This window comes from Dermacentor albipictus, chromosome 2 (genome assembly GCF_038994185.2).
Source record: "Dermacentor albipictus isolate Rhodes 1998 colony chromosome 2, USDA_Dalb.pri_finalv2, whole genome shotgun sequence".
Lineage (NCBI taxonomy): Eukaryota > Metazoa > Arthropoda > Arachnida > Ixodida > Ixodidae > Dermacentor > Dermacentor albipictus.
In genome coordinates, this window is record NC_091822.1 from 84,073,593 (window position 1) to 84,091,294 (window position 17,702).

General features: G+C 48.7%; 1 protein-coding gene across 4 annotated transcripts in view; it reads left to right on the forward strand.

Moving 5' to 3' along the window:
* The window catches only part of LOC139055981 (uncharacterized), a 111,470-nt gene that overhangs the window by 10,449 nt on the left and 83,319 nt on the right, over positions 1-17,702 (forward strand). For 3 of the 4 annotated variants that reach the window (XM_070533704.1, XM_070533707.1, XM_070533705.1), the window contains one exon: positions 16,715-16,804. In XM_070533704.1, the coding sequence (XP_070389805.1) occupies positions 16,715-16,804 (90 nt within the window). Of the gene's footprint in view, positions 1-5,277; positions 5,361-16,714; positions 16,805-17,702 lie in introns of those variants that run through there. The other variant, XM_070533706.1, reaches the window with a different exon arrangement.

A 17,702-nucleotide genomic window follows, 5' to 3' on the forward strand; every position in this document is an offset into this window, starting at 1 on the left:
GCATCCTTGAAGCCCTTGGGTTCAGCGAGAGCCGGGGGAAGTAAAGATGTGCGCAATGGATATTAGTAAGAGGCAATTGGAATATTTGTGGAAGTGGGGAAACCACAAACGACGGAAATGTACAGAAACAAAGTTCACAATAGGTGTTGAAAAACTTTGTTTATGGGAAATCATCGTAGTTTTTTTTGTTCGTTTCTTCTTTTTTAACACAGGTGGGAAATTAGGCAGTAAAGTAACAAGACCTTGCTGGCACAACGCAACGCCTCGTCCAAAAGGGGATGCTCATAGCATCCATCCACCCATCCATCCATCCATCCATCCATCCATCCATCCATCCATCCATCCATCCATCCACTAAGGTACAAGTCCAGAGAGGAGATATCTATCTTCCCTCTCGATTTGGTTGAGTTGAGCAGGGTTGATAGGAGGGGAGAGAAGAGGCGGAGAATGGGTAGACCGGATGCAGTCGTGAAACGAGTTAATCGGCCTGCACGGCATGCGGCGAGGCCGAAACAATCGATCATGTTCTTTGTTCCTGCCCCGCCTTCTGGAAAGAGAGCGTCGTAATGAGACGTAGCGCTTCGCTCTACGTCTCATTACGACGCATCGATCTCCCCGCAGTCTCGGCAACCCAGCTACTGTTTCACGGCCGAAAACACGGCTCCGCCTTCAGCCACCTTCTTACGTTTCTGGAGGACACGGGGCTGTCGTGTAAATTGTGAATGCGCCACATGGCTACAGCTGACAGCGGTACCGAACGGTATGGGGCTCTGCAATTGCCTCTCTCTTCTCTCTTTTCTTTCTCTGTGTATACCTCCCCTTCCCAAAGGCGCTGAGTCGTGCTCCCTAGGGCTGCGGAAAATAGTGCCTGTTCCTCTTCACAATCACTTACAGACGAGTTAATGACAGCCTTGGCACCTTCCACTCGCATAGATGGTGGGAGGGCAGGAAAGGGAAAAGGTACTTTGAGAAATCGAGCTAACGCAGTAACTACACTAGCGGACAACCTTCTGTGGCTATAAAGGTGAAGCTACGGATGCAAAGCGCACACAAATGAGAGCGGTTCAGAAAAGAGTCCGGTGTTTTAATCCACATTAGTATAGGTTGGGGAAGCCAAAACATAAACGTCTCATTAGTAACAGTTAAATAAACGACATGCCTCTGAGTGGACAAACCTTCTTATTTTTGCGGCTTTTCCCTTCTGCGTCTGGGGAAAGGCGAAACCATCGCACATGGAAGCGGCATTGATTCCGCGTCTGTTCCGAGCAGCCAAAAACGCGATCTAACGCTGCCGGAATACTTGGCGGGTAACACAAGTACAGCAGCCACGCGATCTTAGCTTTCCCTTCATAGCCTCAGAAAGATGTCCGAGCGCACAGACTCGACGTCGGTTGCGTACAAACTGGATAAATTTAATTTCGAGGTACGCTACGGCATGTTCCTGCTAGTTATGAAAAATAAACATGCAACTTTGTCAAGTGCACAACGGATGCAAGGCGCGCGGACGCACAGCCGCATTATATCGCCATACAACTGGGCGACACTAGGGAAGCGATCCCACGCCAAATCAGTTCTGTGTCCGGCGCGGTATCCCTGCGTCTATGGTACTGCTCCAGCTCGTGGGTTCAATCCCGACCGTGGCAGCCGCATTTCCACGGGAGCGAAACACAAAATCCTTGTGCACGTAGACTTAGTTGCACGTTGAAGAATACCAGGTTGTCAAAACTAATCTTGAGTCTGGCACTGCGGCGTGCCTCATAATACGATTGTGGTTTTGGCACGTACAGCCCAGTCATAGAGTTTCTCACTACACTACCTAGAGGGAAATCTAGCGCTGCCGCGCTGTGGTATGCATGGGAATGCCGGTATATTGTGGATTCGGATTGGCATCGTTCTCGTAGAGACAGGACACCTTGAAGACGCGCTTGGCAAGTACCGTTCCGTCTGTCACAATGATTCATTTTCTACTAGAGCAGCACGTGAAAAGCTGTTTTAGCTTTATTATTACGCGAAAACATGGTTTGTTTAACTATGAGAACTTGTTATTGTGTGTACGACTACATGTTACGTAAAAAGTATCAGCGGGCCGCTAAAGTTGGAGGACAGACGACAAGGTTCGCGCTCGCTTTGAAACAGTTGGTCGTCTGTTCTTGCTCTTCTTCGCTTGGTCATGCATTGTGGGTGAGTAAAGATGTAATATGCGTGAATGGAAACATTTTATGAAGATTTTACTTTGAGAACGCGTTATTTGCGTAGCCATATCCACGTTTTAGACGAAGCCTCTTACGACACCAGCCAACACGAGCCTCGCAGACACATATACCGTCATTCCCATGACGGCACGGTGCCCCCTTAAGAAACTCCCATAGACGGTGGCGCCAGATTACCCTCTAGGTGTTATAGTGAGAAACTCTATGAGCCCAGTAATTCACTTATAGTTCAACGCTTTCGCCACGATGCAATGTGCCATGCAAGGCAATGACAATGCTCAGCCCTCCCCTAGGTTATGAGCAACGGCGCACTACAAGGCCTCACGGAAACACGTCTCTGTGTGTGTTCTGGCACTCCACAGACAAACAGCTGCGCTGCAAGCGAGTTAGCGTTTATCATCAACTCACTACTCTCGTACTCTCGCCATCAACATCACCGATAATTATTGTCAAAGAAAACCGTAAATAAATCTTCACGTACATCGGTTCCCACAGTGCGTGGGATAGGCATCATTTTTATTTTGCACTTATCTTTAAACGATATCTGGTGCGAGTGAAATTTTTTTGCCTTTTGCTTGAGCACTGTAATTCTACAAGCCTCCGAGGAATAATTTTGTTGAGAAACAGATTTGTCAAGGACCTGGTATTAGTAACTTTCGTGTTTGAATGGTTTAGCGTCTACATTGAGTATACGGCTTAGGAAAACACATGGCTTAAATATACATAAATGTATACGGAACATGCTGGCGACAGCGGAAACGTAGTGCGTGCGTGGTCACAGGTGCATATTACAACTATGCAACAAGCAGAAGGACATCACAGAACTAACGCCTTCCCTTCTCAACCGCTTTCAATGTCTCACGCGCGCACAACGCTGCGCTTGACTGAAGATTTCTCTGTTTCGTTGTCAATTATTAGAGCGTCCCATTAAGAGGAAGCTTTAGCTCGGGTGCTCCCACCTAAATACATGTAAAACCATAATTCCTTTTTCTCGCCAACCCCTGCACCGAATTTTGCATTTACAAGTAAAATTAAAAATCTAGTGTCTGTTTCGAATTTTTGATTTTCAGAAAATTTTCAGAAAACAAAACTATCAAGTTTACAAATCTAACTCGTCAAAGAAATATGAAATCACAATTCGGTGAATTGCATCTAATAGTACATCTAAAGCGGACAAAATTGATATGTCACACATAAATCTCAAAAATTTAGGAATATGTAAATACAACTTTTGCAGAACCCCGGTACTCGATGTAACAAATTCACGTACGATATAAACTGACATATCCAATTTGTCCGCTTTTATTGATCTAATGGATGTCTTACAGAACCGCGATATATGTTCTTGATGCAGCGCTATTAATTTGTAAGCTTCGTGATCCTATTATTTTCGAACTATCGAAATTTTGAAAATCCTTTTGACAAAATTCAGGCCCTGAATAGAGATTTCGCTTCCAACAGTCACTCGAATTTAACCTCTTCTCTCATATGCAATAAATTTCATTAAAATCGGTCCAGGGGTATTCCAGAAAAAGTTCTTGCGTTTTACATATATTTGAATAGGTCGCGTCGGAGTTGGGCCCCGAGCTCAAGCTTCCTCTTGAACCTGGTAAAAGTTGGGCTCCGCAATGTTCAGCCGCGAAAGCTAATTAGGTTACTATATTTAACTTTTTAAAGCGAAGCTGTCTTTGCCTCTTCCTTCGGCTTTCCCACTACCGCTGTTGTTGTGGGCTGCTATGGGATGCTGCGGCTGCTGCTGTCCGGCACGCCGCTAACGCCGGCTACGTCAGGACGTAGTTGAGACGCACGCCACTAACGGTGGCCCCGTCGGGATGTAGTCGAGACATGGCCATGTCACAAAAATATAAAAGGCATGTGCTATCGGTGTTTCTTTTACGACATTTGTTTATGAGTTGTGGTTCTCAAAATTCTGAGCAATAACTGTGCAAAATACATGAGACAATGTGTGCGCCATGTGGAGGGCCTGCGCGGTTATCGTTCAGAATGATTATTGCAACGTTCGTGGCGTCGACACCGGATTTCTGCGACACGAGGGCCTAGACGCTATTGCGTTAGTACATCACAGGAGCGTGGCATAAAGGAAGGACGACCAGAGAAGTTCCTGTCAATATTTGCGCCGCGTCGCATTTGCACAACGCCCTCTGGACGCCTAAGTAGGCGTGACCCCTCACAAATGCTGTGCAGGAGCTGCCGCATTTATCTCCGTGCTAACCCGCAACAGCAAGAACAGTTGAGGGAGGAGGTGGGGAGAATATTAGCGAGGGAATAGAGAGAGAGAGGGGGAGCAGTTTTATGCGTGGTTTTATGTAAACCCGCTTAAACTTCGTAAAGTAACGACACTGTCCGCCTTCACTCCTCGTTTCTCCTCTCTTTCACGCGTCCTCCTCGACCGTGGTGCCGCCTACACTGCTCGAGCGTAGCCGACGACCTTTTGCAGTGTGAATGCACGCATAGCCAGGCGATGCGCTTTAAGCATTTGCGTTGGCTTTGTAGCTCCGAGTAACTTCGTGTACAGCGTATAATTTCTATACGGGCAACCGCCCGTATAGAAATTCATATTGTATAGTATACAATTTCAGTGACGCCGGCATTTCTTTCACTGTGTTGAGAAATATTTGCTTAAAAGAAATATCTGACGAGCGCTAACGCTATGCCATGACGACTCCGAATGTATCGCGTGCGCTACAATTAGGTACCCAACATTTTTCAAGTACGTGTCGCAACATCGTGTTGGGAATGGTTGCAAATCACACATTTACAATCGAATGCCAATATCCGGACCTGGAGCAAGCTTTCAGTAGCCTAAATAACCTGCGCCGTCCTCACCATGTGAATTCGTTGCGCGTATCAGCTATGACGTACAAATACCGGCAGGGGGCACGGATTATGGCTGCTCTGCAGGTTCGAAAGAGTATTACAAGCTACAATACCGCCAACGTGCGTGCCAATTTTCAAGCACGCACAAAGGCTCAGAGGTGGTCACTGGTGCTATTATGTTTCTCGTGCCTCAAAGTTGGCAGAAATACGCGTGGCCGATCATCGAGCAGGGATTCTGCGTATATAGAAAATGAAGTCAGTTTTTTAGTATTCGTTCGCGAAGCGGGAATCCGGTTACAGCGCTTCATTCAGGTTAGTGACTCATCATTAAACGCATTTTATCGTGCGGTAGCTCGTCCGTTCACAAAGTGAGGTACTTGTCGCGATGCGAGTTTCACTGAAGTACGTGCATTGAGGACGGTTACGCTCACTCCAAAATAACACTCGCGAGATATGACTTCAGTGAAGTGATGACCGCGCTATGACGCGGCCGCAACTGGAGTAAGTGAAATGATGCAGTCGTTCACTTTGAGGCACCATTAGTTGTGTCATAACGTGTGTCTGAGAGACATAGTGATAGTACGAGGTAATAGTTGAACAGACGAGTAAGCGAACGACTAAACGAACGAGCTAACCACGACTAAACCAGCCAGTGAACGAGCGGGCGACCGCACGTTTTCTTTGCGAGTGCTCCAGCGCCGCATCTTAATCTGCGCACACTTTAAAGCTGACGCGAATTACCACGTACGTCTCAAAGACTTATGATGCTGTCGTTTGGCGACGAACGCGGTTTCGGGAGAGCATGCACACTTTTCCTTTCTATTGCAAATCCACTGGGCGATCGCCAATTATGAACACGAACAAAAGAGGCAAACAAAGCTATTCGCTTTGTTTGCTATTCGCTATTCGCCAAAGCTATTCACTATTCGACAAAGCTATTCGCTATTCGCCGAATCCTAAATGTTTCGCAATCACGTTTTCCGACGCAGCCTCGCATGCCCGCGATATGAAGCCTGTTGGCGTACAATACGATTAAGCGCACAAAATACGACCCCGCACTGCTGATATGAAGAAAGTACACGTCCCGTAGGACTTACTGTGAGAGACTCGCAACTACCTCGTACAGTCGTGTCGAAATGTTGGTCTGAAGTTCTCCTTCCCAATTTGATGAAACCATGTCTTTCTTAACCCTCCAAAACTAAGAGCTGGGTGAACCCGTAGCGCTTACCGGACGGTATCGAGAAGAGCTTCGTGTCATTTCTGAAACTATTTTGGCATAACGAAGGCGCAGCGGGTTATCGTGATCGAAAATGCCGTGAAGCGACGTCGCACTTGCGCACAAACCTTAGTTCAAGGCGTTCGCTAACCAAACAACACAGAATACCAACTGCACCAACGTGCGCTCCTTGCCTTTCCGCAGACGCTTTACAAGCAAATATGGCGCTGAAGCACGGCTTTAAACAAACGAAGCCAGCGCGAGGGCCCACGTCAAGCTATTAGGCCAATAGCGACGCGGCGTCGGCCTCGTCCAGAACGCGCGAGGAGGAGGCGGCATTCTTCAAAGCGTGGCGCTAGTTTACGAAGTTTAAATGGCCCCTCACCAGGCCCCATAGCAAAGTTTGTTTATACGCTGGAAGTCGTTACGTGTCCTCTAGGGAGCGTTCTGCCGCAACTCTTTTTTTTAGATCGGCTCATTAATAGCCGAGACAGTATTTCAATGCCGCGAACCTATATGATTTCAGCAGGCGGGCTCCACTGCCAAGCAAGACGCTCTCACCCCGCGCTTCGTCTTGCCTTCGCAACGAAATTCCTTCCCGGCGTTCTCCCGTATCAGACCTCGAGAATTGCGTGACGCATACGTCATAGGCCCAGCCTTCATTTTTTTTCTTCTCGCTTTTTTTTTCTTTCCCTACGCATTTCCACTGACCACGCCCCGCGCGAGCTGTTGTCTCCTTCGCGCAGCGCACGATATTGAGCGCTGTGTACAAGGAAACATGACTAGTGGTGTAATTCAGTGCTACACGAATACTGAGGCAGAACAAGTGGATCGCAGAGCATGATCACGCGCTGGGACACGGTAGAAAATGGCATAGTTTCGGTACCTGCGCACGTGACCATACGACCGTGAGACCAGGCAGACGAAGCGGAAGTACATCTCTCTTGCTTCGTTGAAAGTAAAACAAAAACTACGCAGACCTTCCTTTCTTGTGTTTTATTATTTCTCTAAACTTCATTTCATCAATGCAAGCAACAGATCGCACAAATAAGAGATGCTGTCGAATAATTATGTAAGTCACGTGTCACCACGAGCGACGTCACACTGCGGACACAATTGCGTAAGCGCAGGATCCCGACTACGTCATCGTCCCTCTCTGGGTGGATTAGCCGAGAGTGAAGATGGAAATCGCGTTCGGATTGAAATTTCAGCCCTTACCGCAGCGCGTAGCGATGCATTTCTTTGCAAACACGATCGTTGTCGAGTATTGTATGCTCTGCGCTTGTGAGCTCAAAATGGCCAGAACTGGTGAGGGGCTTTTTAAGGGGCTTTAGTTTTATGGGCTATAATGCTAGAAGCCATAATGACGCCGAAGCGTGCACTTGGTGCCGACGAGACGAAAACTCGCATAAAGCGCCGAGCGGAGCAGGCAAGGTAAAGTTTCCCATGCCTGCATGACAGTCGTATGCCGCCAACATATCACCATAGAGAAAGAAATTTCAACAAGAGCGGACACTCCCATACAGCCCAGCGGCCGAATTGACTGTAGCACACCAAGCGGAGGTTGTTGACTCCTTCCGGTGTCGGTTTTGGGCGCGCGCGTTTTGAACACCAGTTGGTACACGCCGCGCCGGCTCCGCTGCTCGGTGCGGCATTCATTTTTTTTTTCCGCTTCTGCTGAACCTCGCGTGGCCTTGGCGTGGAATCGTTTCATTATTAAGTAGAAATTATTGCGATTGACCTTTACAAGACTGTGCCGAATCTGTCAGGTGCAATTTCATATAGAAAACTAAAGACGTCTTCTGAAATGATGAAATGTTTATTTTGCTCTATATAAATGCTCGTTCCGGACTTCTGCATTCATCCAAAGTTTTGGCACCAGGTAAGCAGCAGTCATTGCCGTACGATGCTCCACCGGATGCCATCAGCTGAAAGAAAGTAAATTACAAGCATGTATCATTTCGGAATATTGACCTAACAGGAGTATTGCGTGTAGAGGTGAAACGTGCGTAAGTGGTGAATGAGCGGCATTACAGATAAATTCACTTTTAAGTACATTTCGCAGCAAAGACTCCTGCCAAACAATGCCACAAAATCTGAACATCGATTTTCAAGCACCCCTCCTTTCCCGGGCATTATTTCCTGCACTGTAAGTGCACAAATACACGGGTGACTGCGCGTTTCCGAAACAACTTGGCCTCAGTCGACACGATGGTACGCCAAGTACACAAAGGTGGCTACAACACAGGCTCAGCCAGACGATGTTACACGCTCGCAGAATGCCTTCTAATCGCACTCAGCTCAGACTCGTGGGTGCAAAGCCTGTTTTTAGTCGCTCAGAATACATACATGTCATGTTCTTGAGCTCCTCCATGTTATCTTTTACGCGTCCTGCCGACGCATGCAACACTCCCGTGTTATCACTCTCGGCAATCGCTCGTCGCGTTTTCGAGAAGCGTGAGTACCGAAATAAGGTATATGTTGTTGCAGGGCTATAAAATGCGTCACAAACTTGTCCCACTGAAATTCAGTACACACAAAACTAACTAACTATGGCCGGCTTGCTTTTTTGCTAACAGCTTCACAACCCCAGGTGCGGCGAGCAAGCCTCAAGATATCCCAAAAAGTTACCAAATAAATTACAATACTTTTTCGGGTCAGAGAATGCGTCACGAACTTCTACCAGTAAGATCCAGTACACGCGAAACTAACTGCGGCACACAGCCGAGCTGCTTTTCGCTAACTGCGTCAATAAGCCGGGCGCGACAACCGTGCTTCTAAACTACCCCAAATATAATGACGTTAGTTACAATAATGTTGGGGGCCACAGAATGCGCGATAACTTGTCTGTCTTAGGCGCTACGACGTAGTGCACGCATGTACACGGGCAAATGCGTCACACGCCCGGGTCGGTTTTCGTGTACTGCGTCAATAGGCAGGTTGCGAACGTAGCTCCGGCGCCTACTAGGGCGCCCCTAGCGGCGGCAAGCACGGAACCGGCAGGATACGACCGGCCCGCTTGCCTTCGGAAAGCCTGTCTGTGCACTGTTTCGCGCGTAGCTGTTGCCTTTTCTGAGCAATGCCGAAGTGCAACCCTAGCTGTTGAGTAGTGGGCCGCAACAGCATGTATACCAACTCACGAGGAACAAAGTTTTACAGGTTTCCAAGCCGACCGTATGAAGCAGAACGGCGTCAACATTGGATAGCGCTCGTCCGACGGCATAAGCTGCTTTATTTTCCGGTGTTATGCCAAGTGCATTATAACGCTGAATTCTTTGCTTTTACAGCAATGATGGCAGGAACGGGACACTTGCAGTCAGTGGCGTAGCTAGGTCGTCTGGCACCCGGGGCCCATAGGTTTTCTGTCACCTCCCCACCACCCGGGTTTATTCGAGGAAGGCGAGGATATCAACGATTTCCGTGTGTCTTCAGACGTATATGACCCCCCACCCCCCTCGTTGCTACGCCACTGCCTGCAGTGCGTACCAGGATATGCAGCAAACAACGTAGTTTGTTCCGACACTGTACCGCAGTAAAGCTGTGGAACTCTTTCCCAATCCTCTCCCATTCAAACAGCGCTAGGGCTTGCTGAGCGATTTGAGGAGGGGCTGCAGCCGGCTGAGCTGGCATACACCCTTCTGCGCCCAGCATATCAACTAAGGGGCAGTTGAGATCACCAAAATTTTTGACAACGTGGTTTATTGGAACCTCCTTTGCACGCACTGAAAAATCGCAACATAAAAGTATCGCACTTCCAGTAACTTGGGCGAAAACAATTTCCCAGCGCAGTATAACACAACTGGTAAGTTCATGCCCCTTTTTTTGTGTGTGTTTGGGGAGAGCAACGTTAGAATACCTCTGGTAGGTCCTACGAGTCGTTCGTACGCCCCACGTTCTTGGATGAGATGTTTTGGATTCGTATTTACCGTCCTGTATGTACAGGGAAACTACCGCGCCATCCTTACACTTCCCTGCAATGCCAGTACGGCAATATTATCGCAGCTCCCCGCTAGGATTTGTCTGTTGTCGCCGATCTTCAAGAATCAATGTCGCCTATAATTTCATGCGTCCACACCGTAGATAACGAAGTAACTTACGCTGAGCTTCACGCATCTCGCTGGTGCATTATTTTTCGTTAGCGGAATAAACCTAGCAGTCACTTCCGATCAGTGCGAGTTCCACACTTCCCTCACGTCGTAGACGTGCCCCACTTCAGATAGACGACTTCCTTTCTCTAAATTCTTTTCACGAAAAAAGCTATGAAGATCTTGTAATTCCCGAAATCCGGTTAAAATTAATATCGACACGCTGTTTCGCGCCATCGCTACCGTTTGATAGGGCGCCAAACAAGCAGCGCGATCTGCTGACGCCGTGGGCAATCCTACCGCATTCGCGCAACAGATGGCGCTAGGGGTCGGAAAGACGGGGCGCCGCCTAGCACTTGCAACGTGCCCATAAGCCGGGCGCGGCAAGCGTGCCCCAAAAACTACCGAAATAAGTTACAGTAATGCTGGGGCTCACAGAAAGCGTCGCAAACATCTACCAGGATGACGCATTAACTCAAATTAACTGCCCCAGGACGGCGGAGCTGTTTTTCGCTAACTGCGCCACTCGAACTAAGCCTAAATGTGCTTATAATGCGCCGCACACTGTCAAACACAATTTCTCACCTTGCCGTAGTCCCGTAGTGCAGTGGTGCCATGTCTCAATGCAGACGATACGCAAGAGAAGCATAGAGAAGGCCGGGAGACCCCAAAAATGGGCTATATCCAAAACAGACGGGTCGCCGAGCACGCGAGCTTCGCACGTACGACCGGCCTCGCTCCCTCCTGCGGCTTGTCTGGCGCATGACGTAAGCACGCGCGTCTGGTGTGCCGCTAGCTTGTTGCCAGGCAACGCAACGAAAAGTTGCAAAGTATAAGTTCATTTACACACAAAACTTTTTCACTTTTAGTGGGAAGGAATAAAAAAAAATAAAACGTTGTCTGGAAGTTTATTTCACATTCTTTTTTTTTCTGATGCTCGCGTCAACTAACGGATGGTGTTGAAACTAGGCGTGACGTGTTTCCTGTTGCCAGTTTTTGAAGTGTGTCCCCTGTTGTTGAATTTCTTTCTCTATGATATCACCGCCAAAAAACGTCAGTAAACCAAAAGAGCCGACAAAGCTTCGCTTGCATTGATTCCCACAGTGCATGGAATCTGCTTATTTTTGTTTTTTAACAGTGAAGCTGCGCTTACTCGGCGTAAAATGGACCGCGTATCACAAAGCTCCACCGACGCCCACGGACGGACACACTGCGCGCAGCCGGTTTCGCGCCACGCCGCGATCTGCGCATGCGCAGTGATAACGGTTAGGAATGCGCGTGCACTCAACCTTGAAAATGATTTGAAAGCATGTGCTCGGCGGCGCTCGGTCAGTTAACGCCATGGGGTCGCCTAGGAAAGTTCGTACTGCCGAAGAAGAGGTTGCGCATCGCGAAGCGACTTGCTGCGATGCGGAAGAAACAACGGCAAGGCCGCGCCGACCCGACCTACTTGCTAGAGAGACCGAAGCCAAGAGGTGGCGACTACACGAAGACTCAGAACGCGTCAGTCGAGAGAGGGCCTGGATCGCTGCGAAGCATGCTCGGTCTTGGCGTAAGCCAAGACCGAGCTCGCAGCTCAACCGGTGGTGCCAATGCTCAGTTTCAACCTGAGTTCCTCTCGTTGGAATTTGGACATTCCTGCCCAGTGTGCGATTTACTGTGGTTTGACTCGAACCTATGGACGCTCAACATGGTTCAGTCTGTCGAGAATCATGCACAAGGCACGTGCGTGCTGCGAGACATCTTCCCGGAGGCCAGCGACCACGACGAGATGCGTCTGTGTAGGACCTGTCGAGAAACGGATGTTACGCGGGAAGGTGCCGCAGTTCAGCGTGGCCAACGGCTTCAAGTATCCACCCAAGCCAGCGGGGCAGCGCGTTTGAACGAGGTGGCCCTAACTGACCAGCTTCGCTGTTTCAAACCTCGCCTGACCGAGTGCGAGTTTGTACCCTCGCCCCCCCCCCCTTTTTTTATTTTTACGCCATAGCGTTAAGGGCTCCGTGTCGGAGAAAATCCGGTGGATGCATCGGCGCCATTGACTGTTGGATACAAATCAACCCGCACCACTCAGGCCCTCCGCGTGGCGCCCATGCCTTACTGAACTAATTTGACACTTTGCAAAGAAGCTGCTGCGCATGAACGAGCGCGCCGATTGCAAGTGCACCCTATACGGTTTAAAACCTAGCGAGCGGCTCCCCGCCAGGACATTCCGGCACGCTGAGGCAAGCTGCCGTGCCCACGTTTCTGTATGACATGCCTGCTCACTGGGTCGCGTATGGATATATGGTAATTTTCGGTTTGCGTCAGAATAGCAGCGCCCACTAAAGAGTACGTCATGGCTGAACACCGGAAAAACGATTGAATGCAGACTCAGGTCCGTATTCACAAACGGAACTTACCCTTAACTTATGACTTAAGTAGCCGGTCGATGCTTAATGCGTTTCATAGACAACTCTTGTGCTTAAAGTAAACTTTAATCGACACTTGAGTGCCGGAAAGTAAAGTGCGGTCATTGGCAACCTTAAGTGCGACTTTCGCTACTCTGGCCTAGCAAGCAAGATGGCCGCCTGCTACGGCAGCCTCGACGACCTTGCCGATTTCGCCGGACGTGTGCGCAATATTACGGAGAATGAGGCATACCGATACGTGTCGCCATTACGGCCACGGCTTAAGGATTGACAGAATCCCATGGAAGTATACAACGACGCGGAGTTCTCGTGGTGGTACCACTTTTCCAAGCAAGTGGTCCTACGGCTGTTGGAAATGCTGCCACTGGTCCCCAAAGCCAACAAACGTGGTCACACCGTGCCGCCGCTGCTCCAGCTTCTAATCGCGCTGCGATTGTATGGCGATTGTATTGTAGGAAGTCTGAATATGGTTGCGCTTGGTTGGCTCTACTTTTCGTGCTTCCTCCCTTGTTTCAGCGCCAACAAAACGGCGAGAACACAGCGTTTCAGCAGCTTCTCAGCAATGCTGCAGTAAGCCACTTGAGCAGATCGGTTTCCAATGTACGGGCCCATGCGAGTCTCTTCAACGCTAAGTAAGCGTCGCGAACACAAAGCGCGAAGCTCTGGCTATGTTCCAATACTTGCCGTATAGGGCGAAGTACACGGCTATAGGCATACCGCGGCCATCTTAAGTCTCGTTCCGATCCTCACGGAGACGTCGAAGTAGACAGCATCGAAGTCGAAAACCATGCAAGCTACTTTCCTGATCAAACAAGATGGCGGCTGAGCAGGACGCGTCGAAAGCCAACAGGAAGGTTTCTTGCGCATAGGAAAATGTAGACACGTTATCCCACGCGCTTAATGTAAGCTACATAGTGTTTTTGATAGGTTTTTAGGCGCAAATACTTAAAATACAGAAATGTTTGCTTCTCTGAACTTTTCTTGTCACCGCGAGGTGGCATCACGTACCAGAAGCGTCTTCTGTGCTGCTTCTGGACGACTAGCAACGTGTTCCACTACGTGGCCACGAAACTGTCTCAGCTGTCTCTTTTGCTACCTATGTAGACTGTCTCTAATGCTGGCCAGAATTTAAACGCACCCTATATCAACTGTCGGCACACTCTGTCGGCATGGCAAATCGCCTTGAAGGTATCGTTGCCACCCCATCACCGCTTCGTATTGCACTGCGATAAACAAATAGATGGTGTTCTTACACATTGAGGCCAAACAAAGGCAACGCCATGGAATGTATGACTCAGTCACCAAAAAGCATGTGCGTTTTACGACTACCTGATCGAAGTCGGCCACCAAAATTACCAATAAACGCAGCGCGAATATGCGGCACTTAGGAGAGCGAAAAAGTTACGAGTTCGCATACAAGTGGCAACATATGAGATTAGTAATGAGCGAAGAATCGCTCGCTTACCTCACAGAGCCGAGACCATAGCGTTGCGTTGAAATCAGTCCAGCTGATTCTTTGAAGCCAGACCTACCTCCGCACCGCCTCTCGCTTCGCACATGGAATTCGGCAGAGTCACTTGCCGCCATTTACACGTGTGATGCATCCGAAGGCCCAGCAGCAGGGCTTCGTGAACACGGAACTATGTATAGCTACGGCGTCAAGAGGGCATTGTGCACATGCTACGCTGCGTAAATGTTGACACGAGCTCCCCGTGTCGCGCTTCCTTTGTGCCACACTGCTGTCATGTACTAACGCGATAGCGTTGAGAGCCCCGTGTTGCAGAAAATCCGTCGTGAACGTCGCGGGCGTCGCTTGGCGAATAATCATTCCGAATCGCAACCGCACAGGCCCTCCACATGGCGCACACCTTGTCTCATATTCCTTGCAAAGTTATTCCTCAGAATTTTGAGAATGAAAGCTCATAAACAAGTGTCCTGAAGCAAAACACCGGCAGCACATGCCTTTTATATTTTGGCGACATGCCCACGTCTAAACCAGGTCCCGCCGAGGGCGGCGTTAGTGGCGTGCGTCTCAGCTACGTACCGACGTGGCCGGCGTTAGCGACATGCAGTACCACAGCAGCTTAACGTAGCGGAAAGCTTCGCTTTGAAAAGCGCGTGTAGGCGTTCGGCCAATGGGAAGGCCGAACGTCAAAGGAAGTCCCAGGAGAGGAGGACGGCGGTAGTCTTCAAAAGACGGCGCTCTTTTCTTTATTTTTTATTGAGCGGCTTCACGGTTAGCACTTTGAGAGCGCGCTGTTGTGCTCGGTGCACAGTCACAGCTCTCGGCGCATGGGCATGCGCTGCAGGTGTCTCGCCGGCTTGAACCGTGCAAGTGTGCGCGCGCCAGCGAATACAGGTCTTTTTATTGTGAAATGAAATGAAAATCAGGGGCCGTATTTGCTAACGATTAGATTTAAACTCGTCTCATGCCGCATCGCACGTTGCTACACATCCGATAGCACATAGATTGGCTCCTTCATGCGACGAGTTGTATGACACAAATGCAATCTGTTGGAAAATACAATACAAAGTCCGCGATCGTTCTGTGCGGTCACTTGTAGTGCGAAATAAGTGAGCGAATGAAGCAACGGCTGGCCGACGAAATTCAGGCTGCTTCGACAGCTGGTGGTGCGGCAGGTTGGATGTGTGAGCATCTATTCAAGCTACTACAGTTCATAGCTGAGCTTTATTTTAGCTTTGTTTTTATGCATGCACGAAACAGTTTGCGCAGCACTAAATGCGCATTGTAATGCCGGTAGTTCAGCTTCTACCCTGCAGGAAGAGATAAGCAAGAGCGAATACAAAGACGTAAAATCCAATTGGGCTGCCAGTTGCCCGAACACTGCCGCTCAGATTGAACATACCATTTTTCACGTAACCCTCTTCTTTAAAGGGCCAACAACGATGAGCCCGACGTATGGTCGCGGTTGTTCAGTGCAGATAACTCTACACCTGGTCGCTGGCGATCCAGCATCGCGAAAAGTAACAAATGCATTCTGCTTCCAAAAAAGGAAAACGGAATTCAGCTTTCCTCCAATATTTTGACGCGACGTAAGACGACTAAACAAACAACGCAAGCTTAATGTCACTCCATCAAACTCGATGGCGGAGGTAGCAACAAAGGAATAACGGGAAATGTTTTGCACGCAAATACCCTCGCACCACGCGTCCCGAGCGCTTCCCCAGGCCTACAGCACGGGGAGCTAAATTTTCCTTTTGCAAAGTGTCGATTTCTCAAGGTAAGATACGTCAGAAAATTGGTAAATTACGAGCTAAAAGAACCTACAGACAAAAGGGCGCCGTATTGTAATTTGAATAGGCGCGAACACATCATTTTGTTACGCGGAATCTCAAACGCAAACTTCTCTTCCGTCTCCCCTCTGAGGTCTGTCTTAATTATTAGGAGCCGCGGTTCCTTGCGAACCCATCCAGATGCCTCTCGCCTCCGCTCACCCGCGACAGCGGTGGCACCCACTGTTGAGAGGGGGGATAAAAAAAAAGAACGAGAAAGCTCGCCTTCGTCTATAGTTTTCCCTGCTAGCGTTTCCAGGAAAACATTACTTTTACATAAGCTACAGCTGCCGGGAAGCGTGACAAAGGGTCGGGGATCTTTGAATGATGTCTCTTTCCACACTTAAAGTGGAACCTTAAGCGTCTTACAAGTGTTTCTTTTTTTCACAATAGAAGGCATTGGCCCTGTCATATGGAATGGCACATGACAAAGCTTTATTTCAGAGTGAATAGGGGATAAATGAAAGGCCAGGAGGCTAACCCGGACTGTGCCGTATTGGCTAACATGCACAAATCCGTGCGACATTCAGTAGAGCTCAGCACTATGTACAAAAGTGTGCAATGCAAACGTAAATTTGATGCAGCACATGTGCGCGCATTTTATGTTTTAGGCGACGCCTTATTCCGTATGATGATAACCTAAAGGGAGGTTCACGTTTGCAGAGTGCAGGAAGGCGTGCCTCGTGATGTGGTGCCCAGACGTCCAAGATCCCGATATAAACCGCTATATCAAATACAGTTTGGAAGACCCAGGTGAGCTGGATTGTACTTATTTGTTAGCAGTAATAGTTGTTTGAATATATTGTAATGGTAACAACGAACGCCTCAAGTGAAAGAGGAGGAAGAGAAGCGCAAACGCAAGGATAGGGCGACCTGAGAGTGGGTATCGGCGAACGGCGTCTTATCTTGTCTCACAAACAATGGCGCATACCCATTGTTGTGGACTGGCCAAGAAGCACGTGGTTTCCAGTATGTTAGAACTGAAAGCAAACTAGATTTGAATTTCCTGAATTTGAAGTTCCTTTCCGATAAGAAATAGAGCGTGGGACTCATGAAATGGGATTTAGAATTATTATAAAAATACTGTTAGGAATTTTAAATAATGCATGTTAACATAAAGAACCCATTCAATAATCATGGATAGCGCCCACAGTTTTAGTGTGTGGCAGTGGAATTGTCGCGGATTCCACAACAAAAAGGCATCGCTGCGCCAATTAATTAGATCGATGGGGGTCAAACCAAAAGTAATTATGCTGAAGGAAACTTTAGCGGACGAAGTAAAGCTAACCAGGTACAAATCGGTATCTAGAGAAAAATATTCCGGAAGGGGGTTGGCCGCCTTCGTTGACAAAAAGCTACCCTTTATCGAACACGAAATCCATCTCGGATTGAGTAAAATCGGGTATATCCTAGTAGAAGTCGTACTCAAAAGGCACAAGGGCAGGGCGCAGAGTATCTTCTGCCTGAACATTTATAGCAGTCCCACCTACAAGAAACAAAGCTTTAGGGCACTTTTCAACAAGGCACTCGCAGTCGCAAAGAACTCCCCGCTCATCATCGGAGGGGACTTTAATGCCCCCTACCAAGCGTGGGGATACGCTTGGAATACAAAGAAAGGTGAGGGGTTATGGAACCTTGCCACGGACTTGGG